This window comes from Oncorhynchus masou, chromosome 12, assembly GCF_036934945.1.
Source record: "Oncorhynchus masou masou isolate Uvic2021 chromosome 12, UVic_Omas_1.1, whole genome shotgun sequence".
Classification (NCBI taxonomy): domain Eukaryota; kingdom Metazoa; phylum Chordata; class Actinopteri; order Salmoniformes; family Salmonidae; genus Oncorhynchus; species Oncorhynchus masou.
This window is the reverse complement of record NC_088223.1, coordinates 27,934,104-27,947,902: the sequence shown is the minus strand read 5'-3', so window position 1 is coordinate 27,947,902 and position 13,799 is coordinate 27,934,104. Positions and strand designations below refer to the sequence as shown.

The window sequence follows — 13,799 nt, the reverse complement described above, 5'->3', positions numbered from 1 at the left end:
GGGTGAACGGATGATCTGTATTTCCCACCGTAAAACATGGAGGAGGAGGCGTTATGGTGTGGGGGTGCTTTGCTGGTGACACTGTCTCTGATGTATTTTGAATTTAAGGCACACTTAACCAGCATGGCTACCACAGCATTCTACAGTGATACACCATCCAATCTGGTTTTGGCTTAGTGGGACTATCATTTGTTTTTCCACTTGACAATGACCCAACACACCTCCAGGCTGTGTAAGGGCTATTTGACCAAGAAGGAGAGTGATGAAGTGCTGCATCAGATGACCTGGCCTCAACAATCACCCGACCTCAACCCAATTGAGATGGTTTGGGATGAGTTGGACCGCAGAGTGAAGCCAACACGTGCTCACCATATGTGGGAACTCCTTCAAGACTGTGGGAAAAGCATTCCAGATGAAGCTGGTTGAGAGAATGACAAGAGTGTGCAAAGCTGTCATCATGGCAAAGGGTGGCTATTTGAAGAATCTCAAATCTCAAATATATTTGATTTGTTTAACCCTTTTATGGTTACTACATGATTCCATATGTGTTATTTCATAGTTTTTATGTCTTCACTATTATTCTACAATGTAGAAATAGATAATAAAGAAAAACCCTTGAATAAAGAAAAACTTGTTTTAAAACTTTTTGACATTTGGCCTCACCAGGCATGAAGGAGACCAGGACAAGTGATATTACAGGGCAATGTATTTCCATCATCAGTTCTGTACATCATCTTGTACATCATCATGTGTGCTTCACACACCCACACACACACAGCTCAACACACAAGCAAGCACACACTAGGGCCAGATACAAAATTACAGTCGAGTTACAACAATAGACCATCTCAAGTCAAAAAGAAAGAAAGGATGAATGAAAGGAAGAGAAAACCCTGTGAAGATGCCCATCTTTGTTTCTCTTTGATCAGAGCAGAAGCATGGTTATCTGATCAGAAAAGAAGCATGGTTAACTGATCAGAGCAGAAGCATGGCTATCTGATCATAGTGTGTTGGTGCCAGCAGAGTAGCACTTGACATTTGGCATGATTCAAATGGCAAGTTCCACAGGAAGCTACTCGGCTGGAAAATATTACTGTCTCACAGTCTGCCTCTCTCTCTCTCTCTCTTACTCCTCTCTCTCCTTCCCTCTACCTCCCTTCTAGCCTTCCCCATCTCTCTAACTTTCTCTGCCTCGTTCTCTCCTTGTCCCTCTACCTCCCTCCTAGCCTCTACCCTAAAAATATCTCTCCTTCTCTGCCTCTCAATCCTTCTCTCTCGATCTCGAGCAGGGCAGGTGCTATGAAAAGACTCAAGGACTCTCTCTCTCCCCTTTAGAATAGAAATGCTGCAAACAAAAAGCACCATATCAAGACAAAGGACCTCACTGACGATGACAGAACAGAACAACCACAAAAAAAACAGACAACAGCAAAGTAAAGCCAGACCGAGGCAACAGATAGAAATCTGAAGAGAGGAGTGGGGAAGGACTAGATTGATCCCAGATCTGTTTGTTTATAGCCAGCCACTCCTATGCTCTTTGTACATTTAACACAGTGTGATCTGGGACCAGACTAGAGGAGGACCTTGTTGTTCAAGCACTGTTTCTTTCCCCTCTCAATGGATGCACATAACCTTAAACTCAAAAAACCTCCCTTGTGCTTTCTGAACGGAGAGAATTATGACCTGGTGCCATGAAGATGAGATGAGAAAACATCACCACTTGGATTAAATAAAAATGATAAATAATTGATCTCTTTAGCCGGTTAATTATTGTTGTTTCCCCTTCATCTAACCTCTGGATGAGAGGATGTGATAGAAGAAGAGAGACGGAGGGAGCGTGAGAGAGAGAGAGAGAGAGAGAGAGAGAGAGAGAGAGAGAGAAAGGGCCTGTGAAAGGAAGATAGCAACAAATAATTGTTATCTTGCTGACTGTGTTAATCAGTTTGCCAATTCACTAGTGTAAAACATGTCAGGCTTTAAACTCCAGTGTGAGAGGTGGAATGGAGGATGGGACAAAGGAGGCTGCAAAGGAGGCTGCACTTGAGGACATCAAGTCCAATAACAGTAACCTAGGGCAGACCTAGGGCACTACTTTTGGCCAGAAGCTTAGGTTTTAGTGCAGTAGGAGATGTTGTACCAATTCAGATTTAACTAATGGTTACTGAATACTGATGACTGAGTTGATGTCGTTAGAGGCTCTGTTCAAAATGTGTGCTGTGTAGAGGGAATAGGGTCCAAAATTAGAAGGGCGCCATTTAGGACATACTCTAGACTGCGTAAACTGTTGTGTTGTGTGGTTGGTCAGCTGGAGGAAGCAGCCAGGCTGGGGTTGAATGAGAACCCTCTTCATGAAGCAGAGCAGGCAGGGAGGCAGGGAGGATGGGATGCAGGGAGGATGGGAGGCAGGGAGGCAGGGAGGATGGGATGCAGAGAGGCATGGAGGATGGGAGGCAGGGAGGATGGGAGACAGGGAGGATGGGATGCAGGGAGGCATGGAGGATGGGAGGCAGGGAGGCATGGAGGATGGGAGGCAGGGAGGATGGGAGGCAGGGAGGCATGGAGGATGGGAGGCAGGGAGGATGGGAGACAGGGAGGATGGGATGCAGGGAGGCATGGAGGATGGGAGGCAGGGAGGATGGGAGACAGGGAGGATGGGATGCAGGGAGGCATGGAGGATGGGAGGCAGGGAGGCATGGAGGATGGGAGGCAGGGAGGCATGGAGGATGGGAGGCTGGGAGGCAGGGAGGATGGGAGGCAGGGAGGATGGGAGGCAGGGAGGCAGGGAGGATGGGAGGCAGGGAGGATGGAAGACAGGGAGGCAGGGATAGGAGAGGCAGGGATGCAGGGAGGATATTTGACAGGGAGGCAGGGAGGCAGGGAGGCAGGGACGATGGGACGATGGGATGCAGGGAGGATGGGAGGCAGGGAGGATTTGAGGCAGGGAGGATTTGAGGCAGGGAGGATGGGAGGCAGGGAGGCAGGGAGGCAGGGAGGATGGGAGTCAGGGAGGATGGGAGTCAGGGAGGCAGGGAGGATGGGAGGCAGGGAGGATGGGAGTCAGGGAGGCAGGGAGGATGGGAGGCAGGGAGGCAGAGAGGATGGGAGAATGGGAGGCAGGGAGGATGGGAGAATGGGAGGCAGGGAGGATGGGAAGCAGGGAGGCAGGGAGGCAGAGAGGATGGGAGGCAGGGAGGATGGGAGGCAGGGAGCCAGGGGAGGATGGGATGCAGGGAGGATAGGACCTGATCACTCCTTATTTCATTATGGGGAAAGCTACATAAATCCACCAAATGGAGAGGAAGAGGCACAGAGGGAATATTAGCATTTCTTCTTTCCTCCCTCATCCCTCCTCCGCTATTTAGTGCACAGTGACCTTAATCATCACTTTGGCCAAAACACATTAAGCCTTGACAAAGTCTGTCCGGAGGTGAATGGTGAATGGTTGGTAGAGGTAGAGAGAGAGGTAGAGAGAGAGGTAGAGAGAGAGGTAGAGAGAGAGGTAGAGAGAGAGGTGTAGAGAGAGGTGTAGAGAGAGGTGTAGAGAGAGGTGTAGAGAGAGGTAGAGAGAGAGGTAGAGAGAGAGGTAGAGAGAGAGGTAGAGAGAGGTAGAGAGAGAGGTGTAGAGAGAGAGTCCGGGTGGAGGTGAATGGGAGGGGGGAGCAACACATTAAATTTGCAATAGTGATGCATAGCCATCGCATTACTCCAACAGATTAAAGAGGAGATTGTGCACTTAACTAGTTGGTGATGAAGACTGTCTGATGGATGGCTGTCCTCCTGGGGCACACAACAACCAACCAACCTTATCCTCAATCTATCCTCTATGTATCCTCTTTTCCTACATCCATCTATTGTGGGTGACACCACCAGGGAGATGGAGAACTCCTGACCTCAATCCATCCCTCCATCCCTCTCTCTTTTCATCCCTCCATCATTGAGGAAGAAGGAGAATTTGCACTGACCCTGGTGAAGCCAACCCCCTCTTCCTACCCTCCATCCATCCCTCCTTCCATCCACCCGACCTCCCTACTTTCCAACCAGTATGCACCCGCATCTCAACCTGCTGAACCCATTTATTTATGCAGTTCTTTGATCCTGTTCTCAAGTAAGATACCGCCTCTCTCACTTTTATAAGAAGAGATGGATAATAAAGGGGTTTGCATAAATTCAACTTAAGCCAACAGAGACTGACTTTCCCCTGGTCTTTGTTATACTGCATCTGTTTTGAAAGCGACGGATGTAAAGTGCTTGAGAGCTTATGGATGGCCAAGAAATGATTGATAAAGTAGAGCAGACAAACTGAAGGACATGAACCAGGGGGATAGCACAGAGCTGGGAGGGTGCTGTGGCACCACTAGAGTGTGAGAAAGAGAACACAGAGAGAGGGAGAGAAAGGGATAGAATGAACAAAAGAGAGAAGAAGAGAAAGAATGAGAGAACATAGATTGTACAGTTAAAGGGACCCTCAGGAAACAACATGACAAGACACATTCAGTTATTTTGTCTTGGAGCATTAAGCATCACAGTCAATCAGTCAGTCCAAGGGTACGCTCCGACTCTGATCCCTAACCTTTGACCTCTGCAGCTCGGCCTTGTGGGTAAAAGCCTTTCTGCTGTGTCCTGATTGGTCCTTGGGCTTCCCTGACCAATCCTCTTCACCCAGGCACCCAGTTCTGGCTGTGATGTCCCTGCGGCGCTCCGGCGAAAGCAGATATGCTCATGCCCATGCCCACTCCTTGAGACAGGGAGCCGTCAAAGTTGAAGTCCATCCCCAACCCCTCTGTGTCCATGAAGTCATTGAGGTGGATGGAATCCACGTCACAGTCTAGGCTGCTGGGGAGAATGTCTACGTTTACATCCAGGTCTGGAGCCATGCGGCTGGGGTGGTGAGTGCTGTGGTGGGGGTGGCCCTGGTAGTTCTGGGTGGGGTGGAGAGTGTGGTGGTAGTAGCCATGCCAGGAGTCAGTCATAGTTATACCCTGGTGGTAGGTGGTACCGGGGTAGGGCTGGTGGCGAGGGTGGGGGTGAGGGGCCGGGGCGGAGGCCAGGCGGAGGCAGGGGTCCTGGGGTATGTCGAGAACAGAGGCAGGGTTGGGGGGAAGGGACGAGGGGTTGGGGTTGGGGAGGTGGGGGGCGAGGGGGCCATAGTGGCTAGGAGTTGGGGTGGGGGTTTTGAGGCTGTAGGGCTGCAGGATGTCTGTGTTGACGCTGGGAGAAAGAGCCTGGAGGGCTGGAGGTCTGGGTCCACCCTGGAGGTGACCGTGGAGGTGACCCTGGTTGGACTGGTGAGTGTGGTCATGGCTTGTGTTCAGTTTGTGGTTGTGACTCTGGTTGTAGTCAATGGCCGGGCTGAGGTGTTGTTTGTGGCTATGGTTATAGTCCAGGTTGGGTTGACCATGATTGTGGAGGCCATTCTGAAGATGACCGCTGGGGTTCTGGTCATGAACTGAGCCGTGACCATTGTGTGGGCCTGAATTGTGTCCATGCTCGTGGTTATTATGATTATGGTTGCTATGGCTATGATTGTGGCTGTGAACCCCGTTGGTTACCTGGGTCAGCAGCGTGTGTGACTCCCCTCCTTGCCCTCCCAGTGTGACCATGTCCTTACTGCAGTACTGAGGACCTCCAGGCCCTCCGGTCAGCAGGCTCTGCAGTGCATTGTTCTCTGAGTAGGCCCTCAGCGGGCGCTGGAAGCTGACTCGCTTGTTCTCCTGAATGGTCTGCATGGGCATGGGGGCATGGAGCTGCAGCATGCCCAGGGGCGGCTGCCCGTAGACGGGGCCGCAGTAGGAGCCTTCCCCCTTGGAGCCAGTGCCGTAGGGGCTGGGGTAGCCATTACGAGGCTGGGTTTGTCGGTGGTTCTGGGGGTGGGGGTAGCCCTCTTCCAGGCTGATAGCCCCAGTCAGGTCAGTAAGTTGGGGCAGCTCCAAGGAGGTTCCTGGGCAGTGCCCCCCAGTGCCCAGGGCAGGGGAGCGAGTTGCGGTAGGGCTAGGATAGAGGCGGGGGGAGGTGGAGCAGGAAAGGCCTCCTTCCTCTGGCTCATCTGGCTCAGCCTCGGCCAGGATGGGAGAAAGGCAGCCACTAAGTGTCGAAGCCGAAGAGGAGGTCCGGGAGTGGAGATCCGTCCAGGCATCGTACTCCTCTCCTCCCACCCCTGCTCCGCCCTTCCCTGCAGGACTACCATGCTCCGGAGACCCCTGATGCATCCCCGGTCGAGCCCCGTGACCCAGGCCGTAACCCTGCCGCCTTCCCCGACCAACAGCTCCACTGCCAGCTCCGGCTCCAGGCCTCTTACCCCTGGCCCGTCCTTTACTCTTCAGGTACTTGGTGCCGTTGGGGCAGTCGATTGTGGCGGCGCGTCGTCGGGGTCCCTTCCCCATCTTCCCTCCCTCTGGGTTCAGCATCCACCAGGAACTCTTCCCTGTCCCCTCATTCTGGACACGGACAAACCGAGTGTGGAGGGACAGGTTGTGGCGGATGGAGTTCTACAGCAGAGATAGATGGGAAGGAGAGAAAGGGAGAGAGAGGGAGAGATAGGGAGAGAGGGAAAAAGAGAGATAAACAGAAACACCCAAGAGAACATTTAGGGTCAAATAATCACTTTTTTAAAAACACACAATCATTTGAAATCAACACCAAACTATTTCACCTGAGAGAGGGAGAGATAAAAAGAGAAAGTTGGAAGAGGGCGAAGCGCCTCAGAGCTACAGTCAATCGATACCTCTCCTCTCCCCTTTTCTCTTCTCCTCTCCACTCCTTTCCCTTCTTCTCCTCTCCACTCCTTTCCCTTCTTCTCCTCTCCACTCCTTTCCCTTCTTCTCCTCTCCACTCCTTTCCCTTCTTCTCCTCTCCACTCCTTCCCTTCTTCTCCTCTCCTCTCCCTCTCCTTCTCTTCTCCTCTCCTCTCCCTCCCCCTTCTCTTCTCCTCTCCTCTCCCTCCCCTTCTCTTCTCCTCTCCACTCCTTTCCCTTCTTCTCCTCTCCTCTCCTCCCCCCTTCTCTTCTCCTCTCCACTCCTCTCCCCTCTTCTCCTCTCCTCTCCCTCCCCCTTCTCTTCTCCTCTCCACTCCTTTCCCTTCTTCTCCTCTCCACTCCTCTCCCCTCTTCTCCTCTCCTCTCCCTCCCCCTTCTCTTCTCCTCTCCACTCCTTTCCCTTCTTCTCCTCTCCTCTCCCCCCTTCTCGTCTCCTCTCCACTCCTTTCCCTTCTTCTCCTCTCCTCTCCTCCCCCTTATCTTCTCCTCTCCACTCCTTTCCCTTCTTCTCCTCTCCTCTCCCCCTTCTCTTCTCCTCTCCACTCCTTTCCCTTCTTCTCCTCTCCTCCCCCTTATCTTCTCCTCTCCACTCCTTTCCCTTCTTCTCCTCTCCTCTCCCCCTTCTCTTCTCCTCTCCACTCCTTTCCCTTCTTCTCCTCTCCTCTCCTCCCCCTTATCTTCTCCTCTCCACTCCTCTCCCCTCTTCTCCTCTCCTCTCCCCCTTCTCTTCTCCTCTCCACTCCTTTCCCTTCTTCTCCCTCTCCTCCCCCTTATCTTCTCCTCTCCACTCCTTTCCCTTCTTCTCCTCTCCTCTCCCCCCTTCTCTTCTCCTCTCCACTCCTCTCCCCTCTTCTCCTCTCCTCTCCCTCCCCCTTCTCTTCTCCTCTCCACTCCTTTCCCTTCTTCTCCTCTCCTCTCCTCCCCCTTCTCCTCTCCTCTCCTCTCCCTCCCCCTTCTCCTCTCCACTCCTTTCCCTTCTTCTCCTCTCCTCTCCTCTCCCTCCCCCCTTCTCTTCTCCACTCCTTTCCCTTCTTCTCCTCTCCACTCCTCTCCCCTCTTCTCCTCTCCTCTCCCTCCAACCTTCTCTTCTCCTCTCCACTCCTTTCCCTTCTTCTCCTCTCCACTCCTCTCCCCTCTTCTCCTCTCCCCCTTCTCTTCTCATCTCCACTCCTTTCCCTTCTTCTCCTCTCCACTCCTTTCCCTTATTCTCCTCTCCTACCCCCCTTCTCTTCTCCTCTCGTCTCCTTTCCCTTCTTCTCCTCTCCACTCCTTTCCCTTCTTCTCCTCTCCTCTCCCCTACTCTCCTCTCTTCTCGACTCCTCTCCACTCCTTTCCCTTCTTCTCCTCTCCTCTCCCCTACTCTCCTCTCTTCTCGACTCCTCTCCACTCCTCTCGACCCTCTCCTCTCCTAGCCTTTCCCTTCCTCTCCCCTCCCCTCCTTTCATTTTCCTTCCTCTCCTGTCTGCACACACTCACTCCTGTCTGCACACACTCACACATAATACAGAGAGTTTCAGCCAGAGACTCCATATCAAACTATCACCAAGGTTACAGAAATTAATCACGCGTGGCAACCCAATCACAGCAACACTGTATCGATTGCAAGGCCTCCAAATATGAAACACTGAGATCTAGCCAGGAGGCTGAATGAGAGAGAGGGAGACGGGAGAGGGGGGTGTAATTTGGCCGAGAGAATGAAGATCTGGAAGAGTGCCAGAAAAGGGGAGAGAGAGAGAGAGAGAGAGAGAGAGAGAGAGAGAGAGAGAGAGAGAGAGAGAGACAGAGAGAGAGAGAGTGAGAAAGAGAGAGGGGAGAGAGAGAGAGAGAGAGAGGGGGGAGAGAGAGAGTGAGAAAGAGAGAGAGAGAGGGGGGGTGGAGGGGGAGAGAGAGAGGGGGGGGGAGGTGAAGTCTATTTAAACTCTGTATAAACCATGACCCTATGAATAGTACCAGGGGCAGTGATTATAGCTGTTTGGATATTATGGTAAAGAGAGGGAGAGAGAGGGGGGGGAGAGAGAGTGAGAAAGAGAGAGAGAGAGGGGGAGGGGGAGGGAGAGAGAGAGAGAGAGAGAGAGAGAGAGAGGGATAGAGAGAGTGAGTGAGAAAGAGAGCAAGCGAGAGAGGGGGAGATGGAGGAGGAGGAGAGAGAGAGAGAGAGAGAGAGAGAGAAAGAAAGAGAGGGGGGAGCGAGTGAGAAAGCGAGAGAGAGAAAGGGGGAGATGGAGGGAGAGAGAGAGAGGGGGAGATGGAGAGAGAGGGGGGGGAGAGAGAGAGAGAGAGAGAAAGAGAGAGAGGGGGAGCGAGTGAGAAAGAGAGTGAGAGGGGAGATGGAGGGGGATTGAGAGAGAGAGAGAGAGAGAGAGAGACAGAGAGAGAGAGAGACAGAGAGAGAGAGAGAGAGAGGGGGAGATGGAGGGGGAGAGAGAGAGAGGGGAGAGTCAATAACCAGCAACATGGGCTGTGATAATAGCTGTAGCTGTGTGGATATTATGTCTGCCTCTTGTTAACCTTATTTAGGGGGCTAGGTCTACTAGGAAGAGATACAGTATGTGAAGTAAAACATGATGCTTCCCTACAGCTGTGTTCTAATATGCATACTAACACACTACTTACTACTCACTTCATAACTCAAGTGGCATGATAGTGTGCATATTGGAACAGTCCCTGTATGTCTTAAGCCCTGGGTTACGTCTGAGTGTCTGCTATGTAGCTAATCTTCAGCTCTATAGCAGTATATCAGCAGTACACTTTTTATCAGCAGACACTTTTTGAATATGGGCTCTGATGAGATCTAAACCAGCCTGCAGGAGAAGCTTAGCAGGGATAGAGATCGTCCGAGCTTGTCAAGCTAAGTACCCTACTGTATCTGTGGCCAAGCATGTTCTTCAGCTATAGCCAAGCAAAGTAGCCTTTATCATTACCATACTCTCTTTATCATTACCATACTCTCTTTATCATTACCATACTCTCTCTATCATTACCATACTCTCTCTATCATTACCATACTCTCTCTATCATTACCATACTCTCTCTATCATTACCATACTCTCTTTATCATTACCATACTCTCTTTATCATTACCATACTCTCTTTATCATTACCATACTCTCTTTATCATTACCATACTCTCCATTTTCCTTCCGTATCCCTTTTTTGCTCTCATCTAATTTTCAACTTTTTCCCTACTACATTTGTCTGTATCTTTTCTCCTCTCTTCTATCAATCTATTTTTAAAAAATATTTTAATAATAGTAGAGACAATGATTTATTTCAGCTTTTATTTCTTTCATCACATTCCCAGTGGGTCAGAGGTTTGCATACACTCAATTAGTATTTGGTAGCATTGCCTTTAAATTGTTAAACTTGGGCCAAACGTTTCGGGTAGCCTTCCACAAGCTTCCCACAATAAGTTGGGTGAATATTGGCCCATTCCTCCTGACAGAGCTGGTGTAACTGAGTCAGGTTTGTAGGCCTCCTTGCTCACACACACTTTTTCAGTTCTGCCCACAAATCTTCTATAGGATTGAGGTCATGGCTTTGTGATGGCCACTCCAATACCTTGACCTTGTTGTCCTTAAGCCATTTTGCTACAACTTTGGAAGTATGCTTGGGGTCATTGTCCATTTGGAAGACCCATTTGCGACCAAGCTTTAACTTCTCATTTCCTTCTCATTATACCATCTATTTTGTGAAATGCACTAGTCTCTCCTACAGCAAAGCACCCCCACAACATGATGCTGCCACCCCTGTGCTTCACTGTTGGGATGGTGTTCTTCGGCTTGCAAGCATCCCCCTTTTTCCTCAAAACATAGCGATGGTCATTATGGCCAGAGGACATAAAACCAGAGGACATTTCTCCAAAAATTACACAATCTTTGTCCCCATGTGCAGTTGCAAACTGTAGTATGTTTTTTTTATGCCGATTTTGTGGCTTCTTCCTGAGCGGCCTTTCAGGTTATGTCGATATAGGACTCATTTTACTGTGGATATACAGTGGCACAAAAAGGTATTTAGTCAGCCACCAATTGTGAAAGTTCTCCCACTTAAAAAGATGAGAGAGGCCTGGAATTTTCATCATAGGTACACTTCAACTATGACAGACAAGATGAGAAAAAAAATCCAGAATACCACATTGTAGGATTTGTTAGGAATTTATTTGCAAATGATGGTGGAAAATAAGTATTTGGTCAATAGCAAAAGTTTATCTCAATACTTTGTTATATACCCTTTGTTTTGCAATGACAGAGGTCAAATGTTTTCTGTAAGTCTTCACAAGGTTTTCACACACTGTTCCCTATTGTTTCTGCAGATCAAGTATGCAGACATTTGCACAGTCCTTCACGAACTGGCACATTTTCTGGCTGACGTTTACAGTTTTATTCATGTTTTCAAGTACTGGTGACAACTACTGCATTACGATTGTTGCATAGATTGTAATGGACACCTATGCTGTGTGTAAAATACATTTTTTTGAAGGTTGTACTGATTATAATGAGCTAATGCTAAGCTATTTGCCAGCTATGTCCGGCGCCATGTTTGTTGACATTATACAATGCATTCTGGGTGTCATAGAAACGTCTGTCAGACCAAAGATGTTATACTGAGGTGAAGGAATGGTTCTCTCATCTTTTGAGTAAAATTACAGAAGTGAATGAAGGGAAGTGAATGATCATAGACGACACACCCCCTTCAACGTGCATACTGCAATCAGACCAAACTCCTCTTATTATCTTTGGTTGAAGCAAAAAAACATGACGGCATACACAAACATCGTGAGATTACTAAAAAGTGTTTTATCAATGGTGAGCTCACCCGTGATGTGATGAATTATAAATAGTAAATGCTATTACCTAATTCATATTGTGGTTTCTGTCAGCCGAGAGTTACCTAAATATGACCGCTTGTGTTAAGTCAATCTTTCCTCAGTTAGCGCTAGGACAAATGTAGCCTACATTTTCCGGTTTGGAGGATTGTGTAATAATGTCACTTCTTCTGTAAATGTCTGAACATTGCATCGCAAAACAAATTGGTCACATTCAGGACATAACTTCATAAGGACTGTGTTTGTGCAAAATGTTTCTGTGAAAAAACAGTGTGGCCAGTTATATCAATCGAAACTGGACATTCTAAATAAGCGTTCTAATCACACTGGTTTGAGTATATGCTGCTGGGACCACTGTAGAATGATCACACGTTTGTTGGTATGTGTGAAAAGGTTAAAGTTATGTTTGTAGTTGTACACATTTACAATAGACCTATATCTAAAAATACATACAGACAAAGTACATACAGTATATATTGAAGAGTATGAACTAGGCTATTTGAGAATGTTTGAATCCTAAGCAACCTGCTTACACAGAGTTTGATGTACAATACCAACGTACAGTGCATTCGGAAAGTATTCAGACCCCTTGACTTTTTCCACATTTTGTTACGTTACAGCCTTATTCTAAAATTGATTAAATCATTTCCCCCCTCATCAATCTACGCACAATAACCGATAATGATAAAGCAAAAACAGGTTTTTAGGAATGTTTGCAAATGTATTAAAAATTAAAAAACGGAAATATCACATTTACATAAGTATTCAGATCCTATACTCAGTACTCTGTTGAAGCACCTTTGGCAGCGATTACAGCTTTGAGTCTTCTTGGGTATGAGACTACAAGCTTGGCACACCTGTATTTGGGGAGTTTCTCCCATTCTTCTCTGCACATCCTCTCAAGCTCTGTCAGGTTGGATGGGGAGTGTCGCTGCACAGCTGTTTTCATCTCTCCAGAGATGTTTGATTTGGGTTCAAGTCTGGGCACTGGCTCGGCCACTCAAGGACATTCAGAGACTTGTCCCGAAAGCCACTACTGCATTGTCTTGGCTGTGTGCTTAGGGTTGTTGTCCTGTTGGAGTGTGAAACTTCACCCCAGTCATCAAGGATGACTTTGCTCTGTTCATCTTTCCCTCGATCCTGACCCTGCCGCTGAAAAACATCCCCACAGCATGATGCTGCCACCACCAATTTGCCCAGGAACTTTGACTTCGACAGACCTTTTAAATGTGTGGATGCGTTCAGTCCAAAATCATTTTATTCATTCACTCAGTAGTGATTACACATTAATTTATCTTGCTTGGTTAAAATATAATAGTCTAAAAACAGTTAATTTGTTGAAAACAGATTCATTTAATAATGTTAACCAAGTTAGCATTTCCTTTTCTTTTGACTGCACACTGCTGGCTGGCTGCAACCTGATCTCATAGCATTTCTTCTTATTATCTACATAAATCCGAGATGCTCCATTTAGTTTGGTATGTTACATTTTGTATGGTATGTATTCATTTGTGGATGTCCATCATCCATTTCGCATGATATGTTATGAATTACAATTCGTATGACATGTTACGATTTTGCAATTGGTAATGTTTGTTATGAATTTCAATTAGTACAATATGTTACGACTTTCCAATACATATGATATGTTACGAATTCCAAATTGTTGAGGCTAACATTAATGTTAGCTAGGTTAGGGTTTAGGGTTAAGGTTAGGAGTTATGTTAAATGATTAAGGTTGGGGTTAGGGGAAGGTTTAGCTAACATGCTAAGTAGTTGCAAAGTAGCTAGAAACTAGTAAGTAGTTGCAAAGTTGGTAATTAGCTTCAATGCTAAAGTTGTCCATAAAGAGGTTGGAACACTCAACCTTTGGGTTGCTAGACCTTCGTGTCATACACCCATCCTTCCACCCCGACCAACCACCCTCATTTTTGCCATATGTAACCCTATGTCATATGAAACCATACCAAACGTAACATATCATACTAATTTCAGTGTCCTGGATTTACATGTACTATGTTACGTCTCGTCTATCAGACCAGGCTGCAACACAGCGTGTCACACATGCAGTGATTTTGATGTTTCCCCTGGTGCATTTGAAACAGCGATGCTTACAGTCTGGTAAATTGATGCAAGCGTGCACAACTGAGGTGCGGTTTACATGTGTATTTGGGGTTCGACTATATGCGGTTCTTAACCATCTTTCTGTCTTTTAACAAAACAAT

The 13,799-nt window shown here is 48.0% G+C and overlaps 1 protein-coding gene across 1 annotated transcript in view; it reads right to left on the bottom strand.

Moving 5' to 3' along the window:
• Nucleotides 1–4,655: 4,655 nt before the first annotated feature.
• Nucleotides 4,656–13,799, bottom strand: part of LOC135549286 (forkhead box protein O6-like) — a 55,606-nt gene continuing 46,462 nt past the window's right edge. The window contains exon 2 of the mRNA XM_064979301.1: nucleotides 4,656–6,485. Coding sequence (XP_064835373.1) covers nucleotides 4,656–6,485 — 1,830 coding nt within the window. The remainder of the gene's footprint in view (nucleotides 6,486–13,799) is intronic.